Source organism: Heliconius melpomene, chromosome 20, assembly GCF_056956725.1.
Source record: "Heliconius melpomene rosina isolate 202511_hmr_F chromosome 20, ASM5695672v1, whole genome shotgun sequence".
Classification (NCBI taxonomy): domain Eukaryota; kingdom Metazoa; phylum Arthropoda; class Insecta; order Lepidoptera; family Nymphalidae; genus Heliconius; species Heliconius melpomene.
Window position 1 is genome coordinate 6,793,696 of NC_140408.1, and position 26,386 is coordinate 6,820,081.

Genomic DNA, 26,386 nt, shown 5'->3' on the forward strand with positions numbered 1-26,386 from the left:
CTCTGTCCAAAGCGGCTTGTTGTGTTAAACAAACTACTTGGGACCATTTTTTCTCTGGTAGAGCAGTTTCGGCTGTCACTCTGTAGAAAGAGCGCCCTTTAGAAGCCGCCGCTGCGCCACAGGGTGTCTACGTTCCGCAGAATTTCTTCGCCTACATTTCATTTTTTGCATAATAACTCGTAAAGTTTAGCCATATTTAATATGTTTCTTCTTATATATAATATTTTATTTTGTTTTAGTAAGCTTTATAGGTTTGTATGGTTATAATATAATCCTATAACATATAAATCTAAACATATTCAGAAATGCATTAATCGGAATAAAAATAACAATTTCTATTGTTGTATCTTATTTGTTAAAAAATAGCTTCACGCTGTTTCCGCATATAGCAGGGCAGGCAGAGAGAAGCTAGTGTTAAAACACTCTTTTCCCCACTTTCCTCCGAATTCTTTAAGGCATTGTGTGTTGAGTGCTGCTCAATTCTTGGCTTTTTGCGTTGGTGCCAAAGCCTAGAAATAAAAATATTAATAGATAAATATTAATTCATTCCCCCGAGCGGGGATCTAAACCACAACCGTCGTTACAATCGACGACGACGACGACGACCACGATGGCCTAATTTTTCGGCATTTATTTGTTCAAATGAATAAATTAGAACTTTACCAATCTGCCTATACGAAGCTAATGGAATGACAAAACTGGGCTAGTCTTCAAAGCTCAACATGACTTTTTAAGCAGAAAAATCATTTTTACGAAAAAAAAAAACATAACGTGTGAATTATACCAGCTGTAAAGTTTGTCAAGATATTCTTCTTTTTTATTAAAAAATGCATTTTTTGCAATGATTGTTCAATAAGATCATCATTTTTTGAACTGACAAAGGAGCATCGTATGGTGCGAACCTGTTCTTTGTGAAGCGACAGGTACTGTGATCTTGTTACACTTTAACAATAGAATAGCAACTTTACTCCTTTATAGTTAAACTACTGCTGGCTGAAGGAAGTTCCGATCAGATAACATCAGTGTCCGCTTTATTACAATAGCAATTCAAAATTTATACGAAATTAAAGTCTTATAGAATCTTATCTATTTTGTGTTAATGTTAAAAGTATCACTTTACAACGATTAAGGGAAAGCGATTTATGAGAGTTTTTGATTGTGTATTTGTATATAAAATGATTTCAATGGTAAGTATTCTAAACTATTACCTACGAAAAAAATATTTATTATCATTTCTTTAATCATGTTTGTCAAGTTAAGACGAATCGACTGATGTAATAATTAGTGAAATTTGTATGCCCTTTTGCCTGTACAACAACGTTTTGCCTCTTAGAAACGAACATACAAACATTTATCTATATATAAATTAATAAACTTAAAAATAAATTAATAATAATTTATTTTGTATGGAGTAGTCGCGCAAGGTGGAGAGGTTGCTCGAACTGGAATATGATTACTATAATATACAAAATAGGTGTTATAGCTATTATATTTGATTTTATTTATTATAAATAAATAATTTAAGTATTTGCTAATTGCAAATATGATAAGGTTTTCTAAAACCTGCCTCGTAACCAACTGTGCTTTAGCGCAATAAAATCTTTTAATCAGCTTCATCACAATAGGTGAATGCAATAGCAGTTGAAATTCTTCACTAGCACCTCAGACATCAAGCATCGGGATCGTGGGTGCTACACAAAGGATGCAACACGACACCAGCATGTCGGTACTTTGTACAAGTGGCCACAAAGCTGTTCAGATAGTCCGCCAAAAGACAGGAAGTGAAGGACAACGTACGATAGAACCAATTACACGCCCCCGTCATATGAAACCAGCAATTAGTGTAAAATATCCGAGATTCGAACGGAAATTATGCTGTTTCTTATTTATAAAATAATAATAATCTGTATCACAAAACTTTCAATGTTCGCTTTCATTGAGCAACTGCCACTTAATCCTAACAGAATCAAACTTATAAATTATTAAAAGTTAATAGAAATAGTTATTTTAACTTAAAAAGTATTGAGTAAGGGATTGGTAAAAACAAATGAATAACCTTCAAAACAAGTTGGATCACAAGTGATGATAGCATGTCGTCCATCATCTACAGACATTCGTCTCCGTCATCTAGCTATCTAAAGAAACAAGCCGACCTTTCAGCTCTGTTCTTTTAAACGTCGTATTTTTTAGATATGTCCAACTGTTCAGAAAACACAGTAGCCCTAAAGATTTATGGCGCAAGGAGAACGATCATAGCGCATTAGTAGTTGCCATTGTACACTGCGAGGGGCTATTGTGAATGTGAGCTCTCGTGGTGCAGGACAGTAGCACCCCAGACTTTTTGTTACAAATTTTTCGTTAGCAATTTAAAGCACTGTCACCGATTTAGCTATTTTAAAAATATTCTGACTATTAAGAGCGTCCAGTGCTGCATTTTTCGAACGTCCAACTTGTCTTGCAGCTATTGTTCTATGCAGTCGTAAACATGTCAACAGGTTGTTGCATTTGTAATTGTAAAATGTGAGGTGTAAAACGACGAGACGTACGGTAGCTACTTGCTTCTGGGAAAATGTAATGCGCTTTTGTTGATAGTAATTCAACATCTTGAATAATAATTTATGCTAATATTAAGCTAGCTAGATCTTCCTAAATGGAATAGTTTGTAAGTACTTAGATTTGTATTTCAAACGCAGTTTACGTTTTTATATAAAAAAGAATGTGCATGAAATAGGTATAATTCATTTTTTAAATTTAGTGTCCCCTTATCTTTTTATAAACTTAACTTATTTATTACTTAGGTTAGAATTTTCGATATTTAGCTAATCCTTCTATTGTACCAGGCTATCTTTTGATTTAGTTAGTGTTTCAAGCTGTTGTACGATTTCATCAGTAATTATGACTAAGAATATTTCATTCATTTCTAGAAGTCGGGACATTTAACACAGTAACAAACAAACCAAATATAAGAAAAAAATGTGATAATTGTGTAAGAATAAAATAAGAAAAATATGTTAAACTCCGGCCATGCTGACGACAAGAGTAAAGCTTAGCACAGTGACGACGCGAACAGTGTTTTTCTGATTTTTTTCCATCTAAATGTGACAATAGTTTAGTATTCTAGGGTTAATTAAGCTTCAGCTTTAGAAATTAAAGTAGTGCAGATGACCGATCAATCTATTTGATCAAATGTAACCTACATTAAATATCTGAATTTCGTGCAGATGTAACATTCTTATACGTTTAAATAACTCACGTGTGTTTATAAGCTATTCTTATAATCAAATTTTTGTCATTAATAAAATAAAAAAATGTTACGAGCCTGAGAATATAACTGAGACCGGAGAAAGGAAAACGTTGATTTCTAAGAGGCCGCTATGATTTTTAAAACAAAAGCAAACCAAAGCATACGTTTTAACAAACTGCTATATTTTAACAACGTGTAATTAAAGGTTTGGCTTCGCTCGAATATGCATAAATCATTTGTCCGCCGCGATCCGCTGACCGAAATAGAGAAAAAATTAAAAACATTAAGAGTTTGAGATACGAACCGGAATATAATAACTATTTTGTGTGCAGCTAGATGTGTATTGATTTGAGATCTGTTAAGGCGTGGGAAAACTTACTTTAAATTATCTCGACTGTAAGGAGGCGTCCAAACAATTACTTTTGTTGTAATTAACTTGAGAATTGAACATGTAAAAGATTCTAAGCAATGGAGTCTATTATATATAAAAATGGTTACGTTATGATATTGTAAGTTAATATTTTTAAATAGATTTATGCATTTATATAAAACACAGATTTCATATTTTTGCAAATAATTTCTAGAGTATACAACTTTAGTAGGAAAATGGATATTAAATATATGTACTTTGCTAATAAGTTCTATGTATACATTTTCCTGTCACTAGAAGCTTAGCAATGTTGTAAGCTCATAATTTACGGGCGGGGTGGGGTGTGGCGGAGGCTGTGCCGGGGGGAGCAGAGGCTGGGGTGCGCGTGCGCAGGCCGAAACGAGCGGGGCCGAGGGGCGCGGGGCGAGGTGACAACCGCTCGTTACGTTTATCCCAAGCCAGTTATTAAAAACATCTTGGCGCGAGCGGTGTGCCGCCCTGTAATTATACAGTCGAAGGTTCTTTGCTACGTTGTCACCACCGTCGCCGGAAATGCAATACGTGGATCCGCCCGCGCAACAGGTCTGTCCGCCCGCCTACGCCCTTCGCTATTATTTGACGCGTTTGAATTATACTGTTTGAAGTATAATTGGACATTTAAAGCCTATGTTTTAAAAATAAGTTTAAAATTATTTTAATAAGAAAAGTGCAATAGTTATTTATACATATTTTTTTCTTGTTGCAGATGATGATGAGTGGCTATGGATGTAGTTACGGGCGAAGTGACGCGATATCGCCGGCGTCTGATTTATCGTCTTGCAGTAGTGCCTCATCAGGTGCTTGGTGCGGCACCACATGGCGGGAATTACCTCCATATCCACAATACCCGTCATACTGGCCACCAACCACCACAACGGAAGATGCAAGGGAACTTCAGCGCCGATGTGCGAAATGTCGCTGCCCTAACTGCTTAACCGAAGCAGCTGGATTTGGGCCTAATTATGGAAAAGATGGTTCAAAACGGGAACATGTGTGCCACGTTCCTGGATGCGGCAAAGTGTATGGAAAAACGTCACATTTAAAAGCTCATCTTCGATGGCACACGGGAGAACGACCGTTTGTGTGCAATTGGTTGTTTTGTGGGAAACGTTTTACGCGATCTGATGAGTTACAGCGGCATCTACGCACTCACACTGGTGAAAAGAGATTCGCGTGTCAACTATGCGCCAAACGGTTCATGCGTTCGGATCATTTGGCGAAGCACGTCAAGACTCATTCTAACGTGTCAAGGAAAAGTAAGAAAACAAAAGAAGATGACAAAGCTGATTCACCAACACCAAGTGAAATCAAACCTGTTACACCTCCATCGACGACTGAAGCAGTTCCTCCGGTTTCGTCTGTGACTGTGGGAAGTTCCAATTACGGTACAGTGCCAATGGCAAACGCTGCGCCCAAACAAATGTTAAATTATGCTACCGTGGCCCCCAACGTGATGCACAACACCCCCGCAAGTTATAGCAGTAGTCCAATGTTTGGCAGTGGTAGTGTGATGTATGGAAGCGCGTGGTGTCCAGAAGTACGTCAAGAGACCTATTACGCCCGAGCACCGGCAAGAGATCCGAGGTTCTATCAGCAATATCCAGCTCCACTTGCCGCGTATCAATGTGCCTCTAAGGATAATTATGCAATGTTTCAAGGACATTACAATTTACAACCACCAGTAGCTATCGGACAATAAAGTGTGTGTTAAATTAAGTCGAATTAGAACTTTCATATGTTTATAATATTGTACGTATAAAATCTTAACTTTAAGTTACCATTGACTTTGAAATGTGATGTGCCTTAACTGATTTGTGTTTAAACTTTAATAAAAATATTTTATTTAATCGTTGTTTTCTTTTTAAAGTTTAGTTTTATTATTTTTTTTTAAATCATCGATAAATCATACGTATTTAAAGTAATTTATAAGAACATTTTATTTACCTAAAATTATTTATCTATACTTACACTTTATTAATCCAACGCATTTTAATTATCTTTACTAGTCGACCTAGAAGATGAACCTAAAATCACTTAAAGTACCAATATTATATAATTAAAAAAGAGAATAAAGAGTAGAGAATTTTAAAATGAGAGGAGGTACGCACTTTAAGATTCCTTATATCGAATCCATAAGCTGTTTCTAGTGGATAATGTTTTTTTAGACACTTGTTCTCCATTTTATGTAGAATTCTAGAATGTACTTAGAACGACGAAATGAAGATATATAATATTTAATTTCACCAGGTGGTAATCGAATCCACAACCTTTTGCGTTTACAGTTGACTCGAAGTCTATCAGATATATTTTTAAATATTAAAACAACGCCTATCAAAAAACTAGATTCTAAATATTTATACTGCAAATTATCTATGTGTTAAATAAAATAATTAGTAAGATATATTCCTAGATTCCATTATGTACCAAATTACCTATAGAAATTTTTTACCATACAGACCATACGCGGATTTTAACGTTTTCAAATAATTAACATAACTAAATACATATTGTTATGATAATTATTACTTTCAATTTATTATTATTTTTTTAAATATATAGGAACAACTAAAACTGAGACGTAAACATTTTTATATTTATAAAATCTATAGAATGGGTAATAAGTATATGCAATTTTACAAATAAAATTGTATTTTTTAAGATTGTCACAGATCTCGTATAGACTTAAATGTATTGATTCTTGTACAAAAAATAATTTTATATACAATAATATTTCATGAAGTCAAGATAATATTCATATATTGTCTTTTGTCAATTATATGGAAGTAAATAAATAAGTAATAAGTGTGTAGTCTACGAGTTGGCTACGCCTTGCTACGCTTCTTCGTAGTCGATAGTTACGCACAACATTAGAATAATATTCAGTTGCGTAATATACAGCTTATGCTTATTCTATAATTATGTTGGTAAATGTAAAAATGCTAATGTATAAATAATTGCTTAGAGATTCATATAACTTGTAACTTTAAAAATTGTCAGTAAGGAAGGAAGAATCTTATTACAAAATCCCTGACAGAATTATACAATTCACGATTTTGATTGAAGGCTTCAATTTGAAGTTCTTAGTAACATTTTAAAAGAGAACATTAGAAAGTTATTAAACTATTTTATATTGCTAGTTTGCTACTTCAAATCAGTTAGAATCAGTCATAATGTAGTTATGACTTCTCGTCACGAGATGTCGCCAGGCAGGGTGACCGTCAGGACAGGCAGCGCGCGGCCGCGGCGTAATTGCACGCGGCTATTATCTGGGCGGCGCTCGGCGCTCGACGCTCGGCGCGCATGGCGGCCGGTGCGAGCGGGATGCACTCGATAATACGTAAAACAAAACGAGGGAGTAATGATGGTAAAAAACGAGCAGCACGCAAATTATAGTGAGAAATGAGGCAGCCGGTAGCGGTGGGGGCTCGTGGTGCGGTGGGGGCCGGAGTGCGGCAGTCGCGGTCGCTCGGCGCACGCAGACCGCCCGCGCCGCCTGCGCCGCGCCTCGCGAGTGCTGTGAGTGTGTGACATGCGCCAGCCCCAGAGCCAGCGCCATGAGCGGCAAGGGCTCCTCCTCACCGGACCTGCTCATGAATGTGAGTCCACACTTCTCGCGCCCTCACTTCTCACAAATGCCCCTAATCTGCCTATCTCCTTGACTGTCATCTGACAGCCAGTTTGTGAAAATGGCTTATTATACGAATTTCTTGTTTGTTTCACAGCTCTTAAATAAAATTTTCTGTATTGTACTTTGTTGTATTGTGTAAGTTAATCCTGTTATATTAATATATATTACAATACATCTAATGTCGTTCAGCAGGTAAAATCTATTAAGGTTGCAAAAACTAACAAGCATCTAAAATTTAACGCAGTAGTCATTAATACCATTATTTCACATTTCATCCCAATTTATAGTTCAAATTTCGTCCAGATTGGTAGTTTACAAAGCGCTATTAGTCACAGCGGACACCAGGGTATTGTCGATTTGGCACGCACCATAAGCGGCTATAGCCGGTCCCTCGAGCTAACCTTTATTACTTACTATTCATAGGTCCTCCTGGCTCGAGTGGCCCCGGCGGAGTCATCACCTCAAATGTTTTCGTAAACTAACTTTGGTTTATTCATGACTTCTTCAATCAATATCTATTTCATACAAATGCCACTGCAGTATATCCCATTACAGTACAATTTATTACATAACCTCTATCCGATTTCCCGTGAAATCAGTTAACTTCCGAAATTACCTGTGTCGGATATTTATGAACACTTGTGAGGTGAATGTTATTGTTATTGTCTAAAAATAGCCCGTTTAAGTTAGTTCCGAACATTACTAACAGCTCGTAAAAACTACTGAAATACTAATTCAATTAAGTGAAATCAAATAAATAAAATTTGGTGAGGCGTTCGAGGTCCGTAACCAATTCTTAATGACACATAGAGCCTTCGCCCATTTTATACTCAATTTCCTTTTCATATTAGTTTAATCTAGAGGCAGGACTACTGGCGCCAAAAATTATGAGGCGACGGCCGTGTCGGGCATTGTAGAGCGCCGGGTTCTTTGTGCGGTGAAAAAGGAAGAAATTTATGTGTTTCGGCTTCGTGTGTGAGTTTTTGTGAGAATGTAATTAATAAATCGGCGGCAAAACTAACAGTGTTTTCGTTGTTACGTCCACCAGTGATTGATGTCTGTTGGACGGCACGATTAGATCATGTTGAAATGGACTAAGGTCTGCTATCTTGTCCAGATAGCTTTATTATATCGGTTACTCGCTTTATATTATAATCCTTATTTATACAGAAATTTAAATTACATATACATTTCATTTATTTCAATCAGGTACTCTGCTCTCCATCTTTTCTTCCGTAGATATCAAGTTCAAGACATTGCTGATTTTGTTACGGAACCAAAAGTTATGTCCAATTATGTAACGTTCCGTATATATTTTCGTTGTTATGTGAGTCAGCATAATATAAACATGTTGGACATAAATTTTATAACATAATATGATTATAAAAATATATATGATTATGAAAATATATAAAAATATGTTATTGCTTTTTGATATGTTTCTTATAGATAAGTAAGTACTTGGAAATAATTTTTACTTCGGTTTCTGTATTATAATACCATAGCTAATATATTTATTGATGCTATATCCCGCATATAGCAGTGTACGCAAAGGGAACCTAGGAGACTTAAAACTGTTCCCAGATAAGATACGTTACGTCGATATGTCGATACGTCGATCTACATTTCAGCCGAATTTAGTTGAGTGGCGGGACTCAACGCCGCGCCTCGTTACTAGAGCTAGTAAATTAAAATATTAAACACTTAATTTCCTCCAATGGGAATCAAACCAACAACCCATAACGTTTGCTGCGCCACGAATGACCTTAATACTTTTTTACTTAACAAATCCACAATCTGTTCTATAGAACCGACACCACCACGAGATGCGTAGGTGCATGCCGCCTAGCATTTTACGAGTCACGATGCCGTCCGTGTTTCAGGTGTAATGGAATAGAAGAATATTTGTTTAGTAATGATGGCTACCAGAGTGACTGGCTTTTAGACAATGGCCTTTCCTCTGGTAATACGGATATCGCTCATCAGTTGAGTATTCTAATTTAAATATAATGAAGTTGCATCTTTACCGCTATTGTACCTATGTGTGATAATTTCATTGAAGTTTTATCATTTTAGTGTTTTAAGTTGTAAGTTAAGTTAGTTAATAAAGGGACAAAGTATATTTTAAATATGAGAAAAAGTTATCTTTATTTAAAAATAAATTTTGCATTTATTCATTTTTTAATTTATAAGAAGGATGCGATTATAAGCAAAGTTGATAAGATTTTTATTTTTACTATACAAAATTATTTTAATATTAATTGTAGTGACATTTCATATTCCTGGGATTTGATTTTGATCTTAAAACAAGAGTACTGACTGTGCTGTTTGTATTATAGATCCATGTAATTAAAAATTTAACCAAAATTTTATTCTTTATGTGTGCCTTACAAATAAATTATAATAGTTCAGAGTATAATTTTTTTATGTTTATAATTTTTTTCATTTTTCTTTTTATATGTCTACTGTGTACACATCTCCCGAATTGTTAAAAATAATAAATATTACATTTCTTTTCCATAATAATTTTGATATTTATACCGTACAGGCCATAGTTATACTCGTATTTGTTATTAAAATATTTCCATATTAAACATCTTGGCTAGTACGGTATGTATGGTATTATCTAAGTAACTAGTTTACATTTAATGCATGCAAACAGTGAAAAACTTGTGGTAATAGTAATTGCTATTTCAACAAGCTCTTTACATCGATACGTACGATGAACTTGCCTCTAGAAAACGAGTTGTAATATGAACGTTGGAAAATATTTCTTTAGTTTATTCTAGAAAAGCTTGAAAAGAGACACTCAAGTTATTGACATTAACGATAGATCGATATCCTTAAGTAATTATTTAGATAGCAGGATACGAGCAATTAAGTCCAGTCCAGTAGCTTGCCACGTACGGTACACCGTTGAACCACTTGCTGGCGGTCGCGCGGCAATATTTTAATTGACCACGCGATACAGTGCCTCGTCTCGGCCGACTTTTTCTTCACAAATTGCTCTAAAGTGCTTAATAAGAGATGCGTGCAATCGTCGTTTCCCCGTACGTGAGGCTACTCTTGTTTTACATAAATAGTTCAGCTCGAACTAATGCCGATTCTCGGTACGGTAATTGCGGCTGTGACAGGCTTCCGTCGCGTCCAGCGGCCGGCGGTTGAGCACTGAACACGCCAAACGTCCGCATCGCCCTAAATTGCTGTTATTTTGCGTAAATAGTGAGTGCGTGCGCATACTGCCTTACGTCTTTAATATCTGTTTCTAGATTCTAGTGTAAGAATGTGTAAATGCCAAGTATATAAATATTTAAACTAGAAAGTTGATAAATACCTTTTTTGAAAGGTTGTTGTGTTTTGAATTTAAGCGTAGCATATCATCGAATCTATTAAGATTTACAGCAGCCTGGTTGAGAAATTTTTATATTAGGTACTTACTTATTAACTTAGCTTCTCTTTCGCCCCATCCACTATCATCAACCTCTTTACACATGTCCTCCGGGAGGTCCTCATGCTTTTTACGTGACCTTCTTCCAGTATCTTTGATACTGTGTTTTCGAAGGTCAATCGAGGTCTCCCCTTGCCAAGCCGCAAAAGATTGCCGCTTTCCTTTCTTTTTGTAACAACAATATAGCGTCTATATTGCTGCTACAATTTTTTTATTAGGTTCTACAGAAATATTAATTCATTACAATTTCTTGATAATATAAGAAACCGTTTTAAATATAATTTTAATTAGAAACATATCCGTTAAAAAATATAAAAAGACGAAACCGGTTCAAAAAAGATTAAACATGTTTTAAGTTGACATCTCCAATGAATGCTCGTGACCAATAGAAATAAAGTAATTCTTTCTAGTGGTCAGCAGACGAGATCGTATCTTTTTTGAACCGGTCTCGTCTTTTTATATTTTCTTAACGGGTATAGGAACTTCCTCAATGTACCTAAGTCATGCCTTTGGAAATTTTGTATTTGACTTATTTCAAGTTATATTATTTAAGTAAAAAAAATCATAAGTTAGCATAATCATAGTAAAACATAGATGCATATGCAACTAATAAATAAACAAAAAACTAAGGGGCCACGGCGTGACTGTAAATGTGACGATTGTGGGTTCGATTTCCAATTGGGGAACGAATTGTTATTTATTAGTGTTTTCATATCTTAGTTCTGGTACAAAGTCGAAAGCACGGTGTTGAGTTCCGCCATTCATCAGGTAATACCTCAAAAAAGGAAAGTGGGAAACGGAGTGTCTCAACACTAGGTTCTCTCTGCTTACCCTGCCACATGCGGGATACTGAGTGAAGCTAAAGAAAAAAAACAAATAACAACAGATAAATTACACGTTTACTGAAAACTTGGTCATTGAACGGTTTATTGATGCAGAGTGCATGTCAAAACCAATCAAGTATTCAACAGAATGCAACCGACACGAATTCTGTTAGTGAGGCATGGTTTTGGTTTACTAATGGTTATTTAATTTTTTTTAAATATACTATGCTAGAGTCGTATATAAATGTATGTTGTAACAGTAGTAGTTTAGTAAATTATTATATTTTATTTAATTCATAAAATCTAATCAAATTAGCTTCACGATGTATTTAAACTTTTGCGTGTTTGCCACTTTTCCAAACGTTTGTTTATCTGAATAAATAACCCTGTAGATATTACTGTAATTATAAGAGGAATGATTTATTTAAAAGTCTTTGTGTATTAAACTTCTATCTAATAATAAATGTAATATAATTAAATAATATAGACAAAAATTAACTAGCTTGCATTTCAGGTGATTCTACTTTCTTTTTTGTTGTAGTAGGCTTGTCATTTATAAACTGCAGCGTGAAAACAAAGAAAATCGTTATAATTCATTAAAATACAATAGTTTCAGTCCTGATGAACGATGAAAACTAAAGATTTTCATATATTAATAAGAGCCACCGCCATTTTTATAGCAAATAAAGATTAAAAAGTAACTAAAAAAAACTGTAGGGTGAACTTTGTTGCAAAACTAATGTGAAAGCAAATAAAAATAAAAAAGATGTTCCCTACCATTTGGAGTGCTTCGCTTCCGGGACAAGTAGCTTTGTCGTCCGGTATATTTTATTTGCCTGGATAAATGGGATTATTTCCATAAAATAGCAATTTGCTCTTTGAGTCTGTCAACGTATTGGTGCACGTGACAAAGTTAATGGAAACTTTCGATTCTTGGCACACTGACATTGATGTATGATTCCATATTTTCTTTTCCCTAAATAATGCTTAAAATATAATAATCTAGAAAAAAATATTTAGAATAAAGCAATAATTTATAATAACTTTAGATAATAATAATATGGTGACAGCTTGGGTGGTATTTGTGTCAGTCGTTGACAGTGCTACAATCTTATCGATGCATCTTTTGTTTCCCTACATCTTAGTAACTCCTACATTGTATCTTAATATTCTTTTTGTTATAAAAAATTCTTATGATGTTGATATTGTTATATAATGTATTTTAATTCTCACAATACCTATTAAATGTATATTTAGGAATCTCTTAGACTTCATCATAGCTAACCTAAAATCCTTAAAAATTTAAACAGGTTATTTATTAAGCATTTTACTTAATATAATATTAAACTTATAGACATACGGCTTTTATTTACATTTTTCGTTCACATTTTAGAATTTCTTTCGACATTTTGCAAAACACATCTTAATAGGAAGTCACTCATTTCTTTCTGCTAAAAGAAATATAAATAATATATAAATATTTGGCAAAGACTATCCTAAACCTGTAGTATCGTATTCAATCCTCATGATATAATTCAACAGTGTCAGTAAACATGACTTTTATCACCCCGAAAGTTTCTACGTCATTAAACTCGCACTCGTTTCCGTTATGCACATTTTTCGTCGTTTGACGTTAATAATATTGTAGGTACCATCGTTAAATGATTTGTTGATCGTCTTCTGAAGGCGGTCTACTCTTAGAACACTTATATAGTGTGCTGTTGTTAGTAATAAATTGTATTATTAATAAGCAACAATTAATGTTTTATTGCTACTATTTAAATAATATAAGACGTTAAGTAGGTTAAGACCAAATTTTATATGTTTTTTGAACACCTGTAGATATTATTTCCTTATAAAATCTTCCAGCTTCAACGGGAAGCTGGGAACCTAGTGTGGAGACACTCCGTTCCTATTAAGACATTCCATTCCCCACTTTCCGCCGAATTCTGGAGGCACTGATTGTTGAGTGGCGGAACTAAACGCCGCGTTTCGCTTAGTTACCCGATCGAGTAAATGAAAATATAACATTTTAATTCTTCCGTGTGGGAAGCGAACCTACAACACTTGCACTCAGTTCTCTCTCTCTCTGCGCCACGGCCTCAAGTCATAAGTAAGTCTTATTAAGTAATTATAACAAGAGATGATCAGGAGAAGATGCTGAGAAAACTGGTAACCCTAGTGCCAAGGAAGTCAGCTCACGCGCTGCGCCCCGAGCGTGACGATTATAATTTCAAACGCCGATCAACATTAAAATGAAGGTCCATAAATTTATTAGACCTAGTGTCGGTCGGCTCGCCTCAGGCCCGCATTATATAAAATATGTCAAGAATTAACCATTATCATACTCAAACCATTCCACTTGACTATCCAGGGATCTATGTCAAGATTGCATAAGATTTGAATAAACGTGACTGGCTTCACGGTTAATGATGAAAACATGTAGGAAAAATAACGTTAAAAAACAATTTGATTGGTACAATATAATGCTTATAGTAATTGTATAATAATATACCAAACGTGTTTTTTTATAGATTTGAAATTAAATCCCTTAGACATAATCGTGTTGTTATGGATTGCTTGAAACTGACGAGTTAAAGGACGTCAAATTGGCAGTAGACTGGTGAATATACTAGGTTTATATATATACTAGCGGCCCGCTCGCGGTTTCACCCGCGTGAACTATGTTATTATTAATTTCTGTCTCCATGACTACGTCCTAGTGACGTCTATGCAAAATTTGAGATTCCTGGCACTTGTAGTTTCTGAGATTTCGTGATGAGTGAGTGACCTTTCGATTTTATATATATAGATATATACATATATTTGAAGATTTGTCTATCCTATATATCTATCTATATTTATATATATATATATATATATATATATATATATATATATATATATATATATATATATATATATTTATTAAGGTGGGTTTACTAATATTTTAAAGCATACTTTTAAATCATATAATTAAATAGACCACAAGAAAAAATATCTATACACTAATTAACAATACGTATATTTTCACAAAGTCTACTAAATCTAACTATACCTACTTTTAATGCTGAAATCATATGTATCATGAGTTGGACTCTACTTAATTTTTTAGTTGGACATAACTTCATTCAAAATTATCAAGAAATATAGACTTGGAGGGACGATACGTAGAGTATTTCTAGATTACAAAAAAATATGGCAAAAATATACAAATATCATCAGCTTTTTATTCAGTGTCGAGACTCGAGTAACAGAATTTTCAAAGTAATTGGTCAGATAAGGCTTCGATCCTAAACAGAGATATCGCCGACGCCGGCCACGAGTTATAAAATGTAAATTTATTGCACAATATTCTACATAAATCCAAATTGACCGCTATATATCGATGGCCTTATATTAAATCACGTAATTATGCTGTGCACAATTATTATAATTTTCATATAATCGCTTCCATAAGGACGCGCGAAAAAACAATTTTATAACAATTCACTTTGATTTATGTATGGCGTGAAAGATTAATGCTAAAATTATCACAATTTGAGTGAAATACTGCTAGGATGAACAACGAATTTGAACCCCCATACCCTAATGTAAATATATAACCAAGATATTAAATATTTATCTATTACGTACATTATTTTTGTAATCATTATTATGTATAATATTCTAGATACAATGTAAAATAGTTACAATAGATAAATACATTATGTAAATGAAAATGACAGAAAATAACTCTAGCTGTAGATCATTAAATATCTTTGCATACAAACGGCCCTACGCTTTGAGCGTATAACGCATAATTATAGCATTTTTAGTAATCACAATTTATTGTAATATTTTTAATTTTTCCACTCGTGAAAAGATCATTAATTTTGAGAGTTGGTAATTATAAGTTAAACATCTGCGTCCACGCGGTCACGGCATCCTTCTCGCATCTAATCATCGGCGATTCATCTAACGAAACGGAGAAATTAATTACAGACTAGCTTCCCAAATCTTACTGCTTCGTGATTTTAATTATAACCTGTATTGTATGATTTATAGAACACATATATGGCCTGCTAATTTAAAAAAGTTTTTAAATGTACAAAAGTCGATAATATGATTTAGTCTATCTATTCCCTTCACGGTAACGACAGAGTCCCCGGTACTATAATAAACAAAACAACACCTATTTCAGCCTTCCTCCTCCTCCTCCCTACCTTATGGCTGAAGCAAGCGTCAACTTGTCCCGTGTATTATTAACGAAGCTAGACTATTCATTAAAGTGAATTGCAATTAAAGTTATAAGATTTTCAATGCTATCGCGTTCTACGCGTGAAAACGAACACCTTTTTCTTGATAACTGCTTGTAATTAAAACCATCGGTGTCATTATGTCCTTTGCCCCATTTATTCGGTATTATTAGTTTATGATTATAGTACCGGTGTCTATTTAAAATTCAAGTTGCGGGAACGACTTGGAAACGTGGAAATTTTAACAGTTGGAAAATTTAATTAATAAGTATACATATTTTATTAAATAGCACTTCTAATAAGCTTTACTGGGGCATGTTGGGATTTTAATTGGCCAGTAATTATACTAGTTAACTACTTTTTAAATGTGGGAGGAACCGAAGAGCTTAAGACAAGAGGTAAATACTGTTGTTTGTATGTATTTACATTTTCATTAAGTTGAGTTTTAACATAAAAGAAATATGGCATTGAAAAAATATATTTTTTAGCTTAAGAATTAAATATTCGTATGTATATTTCGTAGAAGAGAATAATGACAAGAGAAAATGAGATTTTTTAACTGTAAGTCGCAAAGCATCTTGTCATCATGTTTCATTATCATTATCTTCTATATATATAAAATCGAAAGGTCACTCACTCATCACGAAATCTCAGAAATTACATGTGCTGGAATCTCAAATTTTGCATAGGAGTTACTTATAGGACGTAGGTGCTCGCTAAGACGGGAATTTGCAATATTCGACTACTAAGGGGTTGTTTTTGGGGTTGAAAGTTTGTATAAAACTTCGTTACTACAAATGCTAGGAGTCTCAAGTTTTGCATGGACAGAAATTAATAATAAAGTAATTCACGCAGGCGAAGCCGCGGGCGGGCCGCTAGTATCTATATATAGAGCTTTAAAAACATTAAATTAAATGATTTACCAAGAGTTATTAAAAATACCTTCTTTCCACTTTTTTTTTGTTATTAATAATTTTTTTTATATATATTATATAATACGTGTAAGTTGTAACGTATTATAAAATGGGGAGTTTGCGGTGATACTGATGAGCGAGTAATGCTTCCCTTCCGGACTGCATTAGGTAATGAACCGGAATTACTTTATTGTGGTCTCTCCTTTAAGTGTGAAATATATTATACGCCCTAATGTCGATTCACTTCCTGTTTTTAAAGTCCCCTTAAAAGTTTGTTTTGCAAAAAATTTTATTATTAAAATTATTTGAGTTGAACAGTTGCTAATGCAACTTGGCCGAAATTAAGAAAATTAATATTTTTTTGTAATCTTCATACTGTTATAGATATTTCTACAAGATTTCTTTTTAAAGTTACAAGTAATTTTTTTGAGATGAATATCGCTTATATTGTGTATGTGTGAATGTGACATTAATTTAGCATAATTTATCATGGTTTTAGGTTTTATTATTTAAGGTATTCAAACCTAAGTGTAAATACTAAATGGACAATTTTAACAAAAATAATAATATAACTAAAACCAACACTAGGTATATTAAAATACCATAATATTATATTTAAAAGTACATTTTCCTTTGTCTGATGACCTCAAACATTCCCCTGCAAGTCGAGCGCAAATTAATTTTCGCTACAATTACTTGCTCGTGTTACTAATTGAGACTTCAAAGATCCGCTCCGTCTGTACTGACGGGCCTTTGCGACATCACGTTGTCCTTTTGAAATACATCCTATTAGGTATATATGTGGACAATTAGATATAAGGAACTATGTATTTCATGATTCTTATGATTCGCTCATCATTCGGAGGTTTTGGTTGCTATTAAATAAATCTTCATAAGTTTCGTAAAACTAATTTATATAGGTATGTCTTTTACTTAATTGTAAAAAATATTTTAAGCCTACTTCAAGATTTGCGGAACGATTCCCTTTCGAGTAAACTTTTATATTTAAGATTTTTTTAATTTCACGTTGTATTCTGCACGTAACAGGGTAGGCAGAGGGACTTCTAAGGATAAGGAAGCTAGTGGTGAGACACTTTGTTTCCCACTTTCTGTCGAATTCTGGAGGCATTGCGTGTAGAATGGCGGAACTTAAGGCCACTCTTTGAGTCATTACTAAAAGAAGAAATAAAATATAAAATATTTCAATCGCTCAATCAATGTGCCACTGCGCCACTATAGCTTCAATTTATATTTATGTTCATTTTTTTATTCCTATATCTATTCTGGTTAGATAAAGCAAGGCGTGGGCTTGTATAGTGTAAAAAGCGAAAAAGAAAGTGTTTTAACACTAGAACCTATTTTATTGCAATATAATTAATTATTTTCAGTTTTTATTTCCAAATGGATTGCAATAAAAAATAATAACTCAAGGGCAAACTAATGCGAACGTATTCCTTATCGTAACCATTGCTGGTGTAATATTGAAGAAAAAAAAAGCTTTTACTCAATGCTAGCCATAAAATGTTTAAAATGTTTATTTAAATTAAATGAGTTCAATGCAAAATCAGCTTCGTTTCTATCTCAGTTAAAGTTTCCGCCGCGGGCTACTTGCACCGTTCGACCGCAAATATGGGGTCACCGATAATACTTGAGCAATTACGCCACATTACCTGCCCACTCCTCAAATACTCTTGTTGTACGATCAAATGTCTCAGACGTGACTGCAAATGCAGTCAATATAAATGCATTATCTTACCATGTAAATTATCCCCGAGCGACCGCTAGGCGCCGATATCAAGGGCAGTTGTAACGGGATGCTATGTATTTATAAGTAAGTAGTCAGTTTTATAACGTTACGTCAAATTATTAAGTATTTGTTCTAATAGGTACCTATAGGGATATTTATTACCATATCTGTACCTAATTTTTTTTAGTGTCACGCTGTATCCCGCACACAGCAGGGTACGTAAAGGGAACTTAGTGTTAAGACACTCCGTTTCCTATTCCATTGAATTCTGAAGGCATTGCGGTTCTGAAGGCATTGCGGAACTCAACGCCGCGCTTTGCCTCGACACTATAGCGAAGAAATCGAACCCACAACCTGTCGCATTTACAGTCACTCTTTGTGGCCTTAAATGTATTGTACATATACAAAAAAATCTTACAGTAGCGTTTGTAAATAACACATTAGAACAGAAATCCTACAGTCATTTACGTAAGAAAGTCCAATCAATTGGGACAGCCAAGTCGTGTGTTTTGGAGAGCTTTGAGATGCTCGCCCGAACAATCGATCGGCCGACGCACTACAATTTGCGTAGTGCCTGGCAGCTCCTCCGGCAATTTACGTCCGTCGCCTTCGCCTGCCGTTATTCGGTAAACGCTACTGGAATACCGTGTAGCCTGTAGTGGTTGGGTGCCTGTAGTTGGGTTACCACTTTGAAAAGCGCAGCTCGGAATGAGGTACAGGTTAATTATGGGTAATTTTCAAAATCGATCGTCGAGCTTTTGCTTTTGCACTTTTGTGTTTGGCTGTTTGCCTTCCTCCGTTTGTGCGTTCTCGAGAGGAATGCGAGCTAAACATGTGATCTAATGACATTTTACAGCCGTAGGAGACAGCCAAGGTGTAGGGCGTTTCATTTCTTGGTACCAAGTCAAAAGCTGGGCGTTCCGCCGAAGCTGAGATATTGCATAAATTCTAAAGTTCTCAAAGTATTTACTATAATTCCAATACTAAGACAACTGCAGAAACATTTGAAGCAAAGTCTAATTTAATTTAATATTTGTACTAGATAATTTAGATCTAGCTACCATTTAATAACTTCTCTTGGAACAAACTCGATAGTTTGATCTGATGTGTAGTTGTTGCTCTTATAAATGTAGTAGGGCGAATTATGGGGCGATCGATTGCTTCTAGATTGCATCTCAATAATGCTTGTTCTAGCCATCGCCAAGATTGCCGGCGAGCGTGCGCCTCGCTACTATTTGCTTATTATGTTAGTAGGTATATCTTTGTATATCTTTTTTCTTTTCTTTCTAGATATATCTTATCTTTTTATTGTGTTTATTTATAGAAACGCAGCAAGATCGCGTCAGACTAAATGTGTTGTACTAATAATGTCTTTGGTGAGGACATTAGGTATGCGTTTCTGGAACCGAAGCGCCCGGTGACCGTCGGGACGCGGTAATTGATGACGTCGCGGGCTAACGGTGTCCGCCCATTTTCCGTCAATTTTCGTCACTTGAGTGATGGTAGTCGGCACCGCCCATAGAGCTCTCCCCCCACTGCCCCCCTCACCCCCGGAGTACCCGCGTACGGCACGCGCCGCGCTAAATTTAAATAGGATGAACTTGTAACTCGGCGACCGCTGACGAGGAATGTGGACGGCGTGGAGCGTTAATCATATATTCTTGACAGATACACACTGAGGTGTCGCCGAATAAAGCGTATGAAATGGCCACTTGGTGCTGTTCTTTGAGGTGCCATTCGGTGATCATATTAGAACGTGGTTTAATGTATAGGTGCATGGATACTTCTTGGAAATATTTACTTTGGTACTTGACAAAATTTTATAAATAAGTAAGAATTATTAATTTGGTTGAAGCCAGTCGTAGCGGAGACAGACAAGCGTGTGATTGTAAACGCGACATGTTATTGGTTCGATTCTCACTCTAGGAAATATAATATTAAATATTTGCCTTTCGTCGCACTGATAACGAAGCAAAACGCGGCGTTAAGCTCCACCGCTCAACACGTAATCACTCTACATACTTAAGATTTAATTTCGTGAAAGATTAAATGTACGGATCATTTCTAGAAGTAGATAGTGCGTTCCGGGTATAATGACAAAGGAGCAATTCCTCTACAAAAGTGCAAATTCAGCTTGAGACAAAGTACTACCTAACCTCCCCTAGAGCGGTATGGGGTATAAATAAGCTAGGGGCACTTAATGAACGTATAAACTTCAGAGGTACGATGCCAATAGACACCCTGTTTCTACGGTTACGCCTTAGAAATAGTATAGTATATAGATATACTCGTATACATTTAGAAGGAAAACCAAATATTTTACCTTACTATGGACCTTAAATAATTAATATTAATCATCATATATTGTTTGTGTAAATATTTAACTTAAAAAAAAACAAAATTTGAGGCCAATCACGGCGCAAAGGCACAAAGTGTGTCAAAAATGGACCCCCAGGGGAAGAAATGAAATATTTACTTAAATTTATATTTTCATTTCTTCGCTCTGGTGTCGAAGCAAAGCGCGGCGTTGAGTTCCATGACTCAACACGTAATGCCGCCAGATTTCGGGGGAAAGTTACCTTAACACTAGGATCCCTCTGTCAGCCCTGGTGTGTGCGGGATAGAGCGTGAAGCTGATTTATTATTTAATTTTTTCTTAAATTTTAAAAACTGATAAAATATAAGCAAGAAGTCATAAATAATACTTTATTGGAGGAGAACAATCAATCGAAACCAGGCCAGGAGACCGTTGATGAGAGAGATCATGCGAGCACGTGTTGCTTTTTGTTGCGGCTATTATCTTGTCAGTTGGTCTTAAAGTTCATTGTCTTGTCTGGGATATTGTGGGTAATAGGCCATTCATTGCTATGTGAAAGCAGCTCGGGGCCAATATAAAATATTTTATCGAAAATTGATTTAATAAAGAATAACTTATGTATCAGTAATAATAAGAATTATATATTATTTATTTATGTAAATGTACGAGGTAAAATACGAATTATTTAACAATTTCAACACAGGAATTTGAGGACAAGAGTACTTTGTATTTTGTTAAATTACCTACTTTGCCTATATTTCAGACAAGAATTATGAAATTAGCAGACATAAAGAGAAACGAGCTAAAATTAAACTAACACTTTCATCAGTTTTGGAATTAAGGAGAAAAAAAAATGATTTATTTAAAAAACAATCCATTCTTTTATCTAAAAGCAGTCAAAATCCATACCTATATTATAAAATCGAAAGTAACTCTGTCTGTCTTTTACGCAATCAGGGCGAAACCGCTAATTTAATTGAGATAAAATACTCATATAGAGATACTTGAGGGTACCGGGATGAACATAGGATACTTTTTTTTCTCATATTTGTAATATTTTCGATATATACCCATATAGGTATTAAAATACTTATTAATTTGACATGTATAAATATATTTAACAAATATTCGTATAGGTCAAGCGGGCGTAGCCGCGTTCGGGTCCACTAGTTTATATATAAATTTGTACCGACAATAATTATGAAAGCCATTTGTAACGAGTACAAGTTTAAGGATGCAAAGTAAATGTAAATGTGATTTATGATATCTCACGACGATCCTTGACTGTGACGAATGTTGACAAGTGAGCCTTTTTGCTTCAAAGCGAATGTTTCTACCATTTTACTTAAGTGCAGTAAGAAACTTGTTTACTTGCTGCGAAATGATAAATTAGATTTTATATGTCTTTTTATATGTAGACTAGCGGATGCGCGCAGCTTCGCCTGAGCCAATCAGTGGTGATTTAAAGATTTTTCCATACAAACTTTCAACCCCTTATTTGCAGCCTTTGGGGGAGAATTCTAGAAAACGATGAAACACGTGTTCAATTAAATACTTTTGAAAATCTAAATTTCAAATTTTATAAAGATCGGTGCCGATTTAAATTTTTTTCCATACAAACTTTGAACCCCTATTTGACCCCTTTAGGGTTAACATTTTTCAAAATCCCTTCTTAGTGGATGCCCAGATAACGAAAGTAAACATCTGTCCAAATTTGACGTTTCTACCATCAGCGGTTACGGCTGTGCGTGCGTCTTACCTCAGTCAGTGAGGACAAGTCCTTTTATATATATAGATTTACCTATTTCTATTACGCATTTCACGTCACGGAATCATTTGAATATATTTTAGGGAAATCTATAAACACGCAATGTATGAATTACTTTTACATTTAAGGGGGTGACCTAAAACTTTACAAAGGTAGTAATAATTAGGATATTTAATAGAAGTTTTTTTTTATTTCGTTTTCTCGACAGCATCTTAGAGTAGGTATGCTGTACAAAATTTATAGGATTTTAAATCATAGACAGGTATAATATAAAATATTTTATATTATACATTTCTATGATACTTATATAAATTTGTATAAAAAAACATTACAAGGACCTACAATTAATATAAGAAAATCCTTTATATATATCTAATAATTAAAACCAAAGAGTCCTCAATCAACACATATTAAATATTTAATTAATAGCTTATAATAAATCATAATACATTATTTCTCATAAGTTTCACCGTTACATCGATAGTGTTTTATCAATAAATAGCAAACACGGCGTGACATCACCGCGGGCGGGTTGACGCAACCCGACACGGGGCGGGCCGATGTGTTCGATACGCCCGATTGCCGTGACTTACCAACCAAATGCCACACGGGAATAAATGGAACCGGTGATAAATAATTAATTCAATCGTCAACTTTGTTTAATTTTGCCCGATTTAATTATATAGAATTCTTGAATATCGATTAAAACACCTGCGTTAATCAATTTTGTATTGTTTTAAATTACTAGTTTCGGACCGGTATTGATTAAAAAGTCTCGGTTATAAAAATAATATTTTGTCACAAAAAAATCAAAGAGTTCACAGTATGGCGTCACGCTGCCTACGCACGGCGGAAACGTACAGTTCATACATTATTCAAAGGCACCAGCAAATACAAATAAATAGGCACGAAATAAATACAAACAAGTTGAATGGAGACGAGGCTGTAGGCGGAGCCGCGCGACATAAATATCAGCTGTGTCATAGCGGATATCTGCCGGGCTATTTCGATTATGCCGGGATATTTTACAAACATCCTTAACTTACAAGATTTAATTATATTAAAGTTTTATTAATATTTTGCTTAATTAAATTACATTGCAAAAATAAAAGCTCTATGGAAGATAAAAAAGTTCAATTATGTCCTTAAGCATCAGCATGCCTGAAGTTGTATGACTTGGTCATCGAGCTGCAATATAAATGTAATATTTATTTTGCTTGCGTGCGCGCGTTTATAGTCATAAAGATCACTTATCTTATTCTATTTTTTTAGTTTTTCACGAAGGAATATAAATAACATTTTTATCTTGTCATTTTATAAATATTCCACTGTGTTATTTTTTTTTTATGAAAATGGGAATTCTCAAAGATAGCACCTCAAAATTAGAAAAATATGACATGTTCTTTTTAGTTTCTCAAACCCAACGTAACTAGTTCTACTTATAGACTATCATCGAAAACAATTGAAAATAGAAATTAATAAATTTGACCACTGCAGTCTAATGTTATACTATTAAAAGGATATTACCATTAATTTAAATTTTAGACTTTGCTTTTAACTATTGCAATGTTTTGTACAGAACAAAGATATGTAGGACAACTTGCATGAGAAATAACATAAGATTTTAGAGCAATTTAATATAGTATAATGACAAGTAATTTGCATGATATCAAAATTTAATTAAAACCCTGAATCAATTTCACTGCCAACCACGTACAGAGTCGCCCACTTGTCCGCTGCTCGTAAATTGGAGTAAATAACCATAAATTGCACAAAATCACCAATTATAAGGATGAAGTCAGGAGCTAACGCTCGTGCTCGTGGTACGTCGTCCGAAAATAAACTTGGTACTAAACAGTACAATCATTAAAACTATGTAATATTAAAAAATATAAAATCTTATTATTGAAAACATTAATGACGTCATTGACAAATCCTAATTGATTACTCTTAATATTCCTTAATTTTTTTTCTAACTTTTTTTGTTTTAGCTGTATGCCCATATCAGGGTAGGTAGAGAATCTGGGAACCTAGTGTTAAGCTTCGTTACTATTAAAACACTTTATGCCGAATTCCGGAGCTAGAATTGCTGTTGAGTGGCCGCACTCTGACCGCAAACATTTATTTGCTTACTAACCTGAATTACTAATTTTCCTAATTCAAATTTTTTCGTGTTATCCCTAATCTAATTTTTCCCGATTGTTAAGTAAGGGTTACGTTTTTCGCGCCTTAGGGTTATATTACCGGGACCTATAAGTAATTCTTCAATCAATAAGATCTTTACCAGGAACCCCGCATAATTTGAAGAGATCCTGACTGTTAATCCTAATAAACTATTGGGCTTGTTCATTTTCTTTTTAGTTTAATGCAGTTAGGGTTTTTGTATTTCTAAATACTTTTTATTCTCTTATATATTCCATGTACTAAGTACTGACAGCAATCAGATACACTTTTAGTATATGTATACTGTATAGATTTAATTATCCGAATGATAATTGAACCCAGAACCGGCGCGTTGGCGTGCGAGTCCCCCTATGCCACGATGACCTCATAATTAATTTTTATTTTCAAAATCTTTTTAATTCCACAAAGTAGATGTAACAAATGGCACTGAATCGTGATCTAGGATGCTCGGGAGCTCTCGGGTGCGCTCGGTGACGGCGTAATGGCTGCTTCACGAGCGTTATTACAGCCGTCTGACTGCGCGCCAGTATACGGTACCTGACTGTGCGTGAGCCTCATTGTAGCTAACTATCTTTTACTTCCTAACTAATTACCTACCTACCTACCTATACTACCTAATACAAATTTAGCCAGAAATATTTTTCTTTCAATATATTCCTGACGTGCCATAGCCTTAGAGTTTCTATATATTTTTTTGAATTAATTTTTCAATATGGTAATAAGCAGCAAAACTCTATAATGATATATGAAACTTCATTAAAATATAATGACTGTCGTATCTCCAGGTCACTGACTTATTCGATTAAAGTAGATTTAATCCGCGTCGTTAAATATATAATGATAGCAATTTAGTTTTAAAATTTTAGCACACTAAAATCTCATCAAGTCAGAAATAATATTGTCCCTTCGAAGTGAGTCCTTGCAGACAGGATCGCCTGAATAAAAGGCGGTGTTATTATGTTGGTAAAACAAAATTCTCCGTAATGGCCTCATTATATGGCGAAAATTGCTCGAAACATTTTTTGTGGGTGTAATATAAATGTATTTGTAATAGCGTTTTAGAAATATCGCGAAGGACTGGGTCAGACATCGGGCGCCTGATTACCGAAACTTAATTTATTTTGAGTAAAAAAAACAAGTTAAAATTATCCGTGGCGGCGTGGGAAACGACCCTGTCGCCGGCGGCCTCTATTACGTCATTATTTTCTATTAGATTTTATATTAAAACAAAGATTAATTGGAAACTGATAGTCAATGTTAACTGACAATCGATGTACTCAAATGATTTAATAGCTTGTTTCTATTAACAGGTCATGAAAATTTAGAAAATATTAATTTTCGTATTGTTTTGTCTGTATATCTGACTGGAAATAGTACCAGAAATACACAATAAGATTTTATTTGTTTTCTAGCAATTATTCATTAATTAAAGATATAAAAAGCACAAAAACCTCATTTGAACCAATTTATCTAAACTAGACATTTATTGCGTATCTTGGTGGTCGAATATTTTATTGCCTTTTACGATTGAACAGTATAATAAACGAACTAATCAATAGCCTACTACAATAAAAGATCTGCGTGAATTGGTCCTAATAAAGTTTGTGAATGTTAATCAGGCGAGTCGTTGAGCAACGTGTCATAAAATGCGCCACTGGTTCGGAT

General features: G+C 34.5%; 2 protein-coding genes across 2 annotated transcripts in view; both read left to right on the forward strand.

Moving 5' to 3' along the window:
• Nucleotides 1-4,021: 4,021 nt before the first annotated feature.
• Nucleotides 4,022-5,500, forward strand: LOC146527790 (uncharacterized). Its single transcript, XM_085204927.1, has 2 exons — nt 4,022-4,196; nt 4,360-5,500. Exons 1-2 carry the CDS (start codon nt 4,167-4,169, stop codon nt 5,350-5,352), a joined length of 1,023 nt encoding a protein of 340 aa, XP_085061053.1. The 5' UTR covers nt 4,022-4,166; the 3' UTR covers nt 5,353-5,500.
• A 1,520-nt stretch (nt 5,501-7,020) lies between these two features.
• The window catches only part of Sp1 (transcription factor Sp8), a 61,055-nt gene continuing 41,689 nt past the window's right edge, over nt 7,021-26,386 (forward strand). Inside the window, exon 1 of the mRNA XM_085204924.1 lies at nt 7,021-7,249. Within this exon, the coding sequence (XP_085061050.1) occupies nt 7,208-7,249 (42 nt within the window). The 5' untranslated portion in view covers nt 7,021-7,207. The remainder of the gene's footprint in view (nt 7,250-26,386) is intronic.